This window comes from Mangifera indica, chromosome 1, assembly GCF_011075055.1.
Source record: "Mangifera indica cultivar Alphonso chromosome 1, CATAS_Mindica_2.1, whole genome shotgun sequence".
NCBI classification, from domain to species: Eukaryota; Viridiplantae; Streptophyta; class Magnoliopsida; order Sapindales; family Anacardiaceae; genus Mangifera; species Mangifera indica.
In genome coordinates, this window is record NC_058137.1 from 5,650,782 (window position 1) to 5,656,518 (window position 5,737).

General features: G+C 33.2%; 1 protein-coding gene across 1 annotated transcript; it reads left to right on the forward strand.

Moving 5' to 3' along the window:
- The first annotated feature begins 1,438 nt into the window (after window positions 1-1,438).
- On the forward strand, window positions 1,439-4,356 carry LOC123216861 (LOB domain-containing protein 36-like). The gene is made up of 3 exons (XM_044637477.1): window positions 1,439-1,861; window positions 2,431-3,404; window positions 4,102-4,356. Exon 2 carries the CDS (start codon window positions 2,442-2,444, stop codon window positions 3,363-3,365), a length of 924 nt encoding a protein of 307 aa, XP_044493412.1. The 5' UTR covers window positions 1,439-1,861; window positions 2,431-2,441; the 3' UTR covers window positions 3,366-3,404; window positions 4,102-4,356.
- The last annotated feature ends 1,381 nt before the right edge of the window (window positions 4,357-5,737 follow it).

The following is a 5,737-nucleotide window of genomic DNA, read 5'->3' on the forward strand; positions in this document are numbered from 1 at the left end:
CACTCTGTACATAACAACAAATTCACAGTCGTTTTCCCCCACGCCACACGTTCCCACTAGTCCAGACAAACACTTCTGTATTCGCGTCCCGTTTAAGGAAAGCGATTATCTGTATGCTCTCTTGCTCCATCACCTCTACATTATTCGCTTTCCTAAATTACCCCTTCTTCATTTTTGTACATTCATTCTTTTTCTAAATCCTCCTCTGCAGTCGGTCGCATTTTCAAGTGCTGACTATCAGAAATTCACCGACGATTAAATATTCAAAAATTCTATTCAGATTACCGGCGATATAAGTAGCCGGTGGTGGCTGACGTAGCTAATGATTATCCTTCGGAGCAGTACTGGTTAAGCTTAGGATTAGTCTTTTCGATAATGAATGCTAAAGGAATGCCATCTATCAAGTCATTCAAAAGGCTAATTCTCCGCACGGACTCTGACCGGGAATTGCAGGTCACACATTACCTCTCTTTTGCCCTGTCTCGTGAAAACTTAATTTTACAAAAACACCCTTATATTGCATAATTAAAACAATCATAACATGAACGAAGACTCAATTCCATGAGGGTTTAGGATATAAGGTTGGTTCAATCGTGTCACATTTATTGCTGTGAAGTAAAAGGTTATGCTTTTTCTAATTTACCATTAATAGCCTTTCTCTTTTAAACATCAATTTTTACTTAGAATTGTAATTTATCACATTATTATTAGATACCTTTTTATTGTTTACCTTTCTTTGTCTATATTTGGTCGGGTACTTCATGTCATGCCAACTTTTTCTTTCAAGGAGAAGAAAGGTTACCGTATCCTTGAGTAAATGACTAAAAGATTAATACATGAGTATAATTTTATATATAAATAATGATATATTATTAGATAATTAGAGATAATTTTATCTCTAATTTAAAACTCTCAATTATACGATAATATATCATTATTTATATATAAAATTATATATATTATTTTATTAATGGCTATAAAGGCCACACATTGTTATATTGTTTGAAAATTTTGAATTTTCACATTAAAGAAAGTGGATATTTGGTTTATTAAAATATTATTATAAGAATCTACATTATATTATTAATATATTTTTTTTAAATTTTTAGTAATAAAAGATTTTAATAATTTATTATTATTAAAATTGATGTGATAAGGTTGAATTATCATTTTTATATTAAATATTAAAAAATTATAAAAATAATATTAATTTTATAATATATTATTCATATTTATTAATTATTATGCACACGCGTTTACTTGTTTATAAATTTATTAATTTACTTTCAATAAAAAGAGTTTGAGGAGGGGCAATTTTGGCAATGAAAGGAGATAGTACAGGGACAAAGAGGTAACTCAGTTCTGCATTGAATACTTGTTCAGAATTGAAGGACCTTTGCTTTCCAACCTTATTAAATTCACGTTCAGATAACAAAATAAAAAAAAAATTAATAAAATTATAATCGGACGGTCAAAACTACCTTCTCATAATCTCTCAACGGCGCCGGATTCATAGATATACAAATAACGTCCTGCCCCCTCCTCCTTTTTAAACTATCATTTCTGTTTCTCCTTTTTTCTGCACATTCTCCCTCTCTCTTAGTTTATCTTTTTATATTTCATTTCTTCATAGAAAATTTAACATTTCTTTCCATTTTTTTCTTGTGTTGGGATCCTTAAAACTCAAAGATCGGATCGCGCACCCTAGGCCGGGGAGCTCTCTCTCTCATTCACTCTCTGCAAGTGCAACCATTGCCATCGAAGCGTCGACGTTTCATCTTCTTAGATATGGTTTTGCTGCAGGTGTTATGGACCGAGATAGACGGTGATCTGAACCAAGTTTATTAAACAAAAATCAAAGGTATAGATAATATCATAGGTGGCAGTTTTTTTTTTTTTTAAATTTTCGGGAAATCTGAGTTTTGATATGGAAAGATCTTCCTGTTTAGATTCGAAGATCAAGAAGATTTCGGTGATTTATTTTTTTTTCCTTTACATTTCTTCTTAATCTTTTATTTCTTTGTTAAAAAGGATCCCGAAGGATCCTGTAAACCAAAAGTTTCTTGCATTACAAGATGACAACGAAGCGTGTGAAAGGTTAATAGAGATTGTGCTTGAAGACGTACCGATAGACGCCATCTCTATTTGTTTTCACATTATTTTTTCTCTCTCCTTGGAAGGATTAAGTATTGAAAATTTGAAATAACTGACGGTGAGGTTGATTTGGATTTGAAAGTAAGGTCAAGTAACTGTTTAATATCAGTTTATACTATCATATCGGTTTTTCACATAGCAATGATATGTATATTTTTTTGAGTGATTTTGATAACTTGTTGAAGCCCACCTTACCTCATTTATCCGTCTTTTTCTGTGACCTTTAACTTTTTACAAAATAATTCGTGTACCAACTTCTGTTTATTTTTTGATCAGTTTGGTAGAGGATGTCTTCTTCAAGCTCGCCGTGTGCAGCTTGTAAGTTTCTTCGTCGAAAATGCACGCAAGAATGTGTTTTTGCACCTTATTTCCCTCCAGACCAGCCACAAAAATTCGCAAACGTGCACAGAGTTTTTGGCGCTAGTAATGTTGCAAAACTTCTTAACGAACTGAGTGCCAACTTGAGAGAAGATGCCGTAAACTCGTTAGCTTACGAGGCCGAGGCTCGCCTTCGTGACCCAGTGTATGGGTGTGTGGGTCTGATCTCGGTCCTCCAACACAGACTCAAACAAGTACAGAGTGATCTGTATAACGCCAAAAAAGAGCTGGCTACTTATATTGGCCCTCAAGCTATGATGCCTATATTACAAGCCCAAGCCTTTTTGCCACAACAGCATTTGGTTAATCCCTCCTCTTCTGCAGTGATGCAACAACATGGCATATTGCCTATGATGGGAATACCCACGGGAGCACCTCATAATGGGCAGCTGGTGATTCGTGATCCACAGCTGCAACATCAACACCATCAGCAGCAACAGATGTTTGAGGCTCAGCAAATGGCGGCAGCCGTGGCTGCGAGAGAGCAGCAAGAGATGTTGAGGAGTTATGAGCAACAACAACAACAGCAGCAACAAGATCTTGTTAGATTTAACAGTGGATTCGATGCCCCAACTGGGTCGGTTACCGCCACTGGGTTTAACCATATGAGTGGCGCTGCTATGTCACCTTCTTTGGCTCTGGGGAGTTTTGATAGCCCATATCAGATTCAACCGCAGGAACCAGAGCATCATCATCATCATTCACATCCTCTTCAAGCACAGCTTCTGCTTCAAGCACAACAGGCACAGTCACAGCCGCAGCATCAAGCACCACAAACACAACAGCAGCAAAAATCTGGAAGTGAGGAGGGTAGAAGTGTTGGTCCTTGTTGAAGTTTTGAAGGCTCCTTGAAGCAAGTTTTTCTATTCTAGGTATGTCCATTTCTCTCTGTGTTTTTATTTTGTCCTTTACTGGTGTATGTTCATGTACAAAGGGGATTTTGGATCCTAGATGGCTTCCGCTTTTTTGAGGTTTCTGCTTTTATGTGTAATCTGTTGTTGGTTTTCATAAGTTGGGCTATATTGTTTTGTGACAGTGGAAAAACAAAATTACGCTTTATTGCATAAAGCAGTAGGGTTGGGCAAGAGAATTGTTGTCATTTCACTGAGAGTGATGTCTCATTCATCAACAATAAGTAGCTCCTATCTCAAATAGAAGCCTTACATTTTTTTTTCTACTAAATATTAACAAACTTATTGCATAATTGTTTAGGTCAAATCAAATGCATGTTTCAAACATTCATCTCTCATATAATTTTCCCAAACTTTTGAATTAGCATTATAAACAAATCGTATAAATTTGTTTATACAAAAGTAATATTTATAATTAGATTATATAATTATTTATTTTTTCTCTTGTTCAAAAAATATCCAAATGTTAATATTTCTATTGTAAGCCAACCCATTTGTTACTCGGTGAACAATAATCATAAGCAATTTATAAACTATTTGTAACCCAGCAACAGCAGACAGTCTACTCAATGATGCTAATTGGTTTTACTATAGAGTTTTGGAATGATCTTTTATAAGTGAAAACATCTAACGGCTTTTCATATTCCTTTCTGTGAAGCTAATATCGGCTGCAGCATACAAAATAAACAGAGAGATCAACAAGTGGAGTGGAGATATGGAAAGATCCACATCTGAGATCCGAAGTCAGTCAGTCAGCATTGTTTTTTGTGTTTAAAGAAGACTTTTTTTGGGGGAGATACAATTAAAAGATGTAAGATCTGCATCGATCGTCGAGTACAGCTTTTTCCTTTTCATCATATAAACATGTAAATCAGAATTTGGGAAAGTTAATTATCATCTTGTTTCTTTCTGCAATCTACCTCCTTTCTTTCTCTCTTTTTGTTATCTTTTGCACTAGTATTGAAATAAAATATCCTCAAAATCCTACCCGAAGAAAGGACAGATTTTATGTTTTGTAGTGCAAAGGGTGTCGTGTTGATAAGTTTTGATTGGTGCAGTCACAGAATATTTAATCAGTAGTACCTATCGGTAGAATATCCTTAGAAGGCTAGACAAGTAGAAGTTGAGGGGACTCTAAAAGCATATATATTTTTATAAATTATTTATCCATTGCATAAATAAATAAATTCTCCAGAGGGCAAGCGAAGCGACGGAACTCGTCTACCTTTGCCATAGTCCCATGATCTCTTCTCTACTCTGGTTGTCTGTGAGATTTTTTAATGTTATCATTAAGGCAGTACTTACTGATTACGCATTCAAAATTTATTATTATTACTTTGCAAGTACGATGGTACACATAGGACTATTTCTTTATTTCACTTTTTTTTTTTCAACTACATTGGTTGTTGAGCATTTTTTTTTGAAATTCAGCTTTGGCGCATTCAAAAGCAGACCATCAGGCTGCTTGGTATTTTGTCATCCTAAAAAAAATATATATTTGACTGAATAAAATATTAATATCATAGTTCATGGTTTAAGAAAATCTTAAAACAAAAAAAAAAAAAATGATATAAAAGTTTGACTAATATAGATCTAAAATGTTGTATAATGCTACTTCAAAATCTTCACTCTCAAAAATAAATTTTTTTATGGTATTTTTTCAATAATATTATATATATTTATTTCAAAAATGATATAAAAGTTTTATCGGTATTCTTTTATGTACAAGTTTTTTCTCATAAAGGAAAAAAGAACAGAAAAATGAAATTTTTATGATTAGATTTTCATTGCAATTCTTGTATTAGTAATACATGGGATATTTACTACATAAATACATAATTAAGTAATTAACAATGTTGGTAAGCTATTAAAAGCTTATAACAAGTTAATTATTTTGAAAATGAAATGTATGGAAGAGGGATATTAATTAAAATTAGCAAAAAATTTTCTGTGTAAATCTTTTTAGACAAATTTATAGCGGTTTCATTTTTATAGGTAAATTTATTTTTAATTTCAAAAATACCCTTTCTCAGTGTATTGCATTATTCTCAGCTATTTACGTCACATTCCATCGCCTAAAATTTTCTTAACAGATTTGATATTTTTTATTCGAGCTATCACTAATTTATATTCTAAGAATTAAAAACATATTTAAAAATTTATAAATTTTTGTTTAGATTTCAAATATAGATAGTAACGAAAAAATAACATAGATGAGGGGAATGATAAGTGCTAACTGATGCTGTAAGTGTAGGGTGCGTGCAGGGTATGTACAGAGTGCGTGGGTGCGTAAA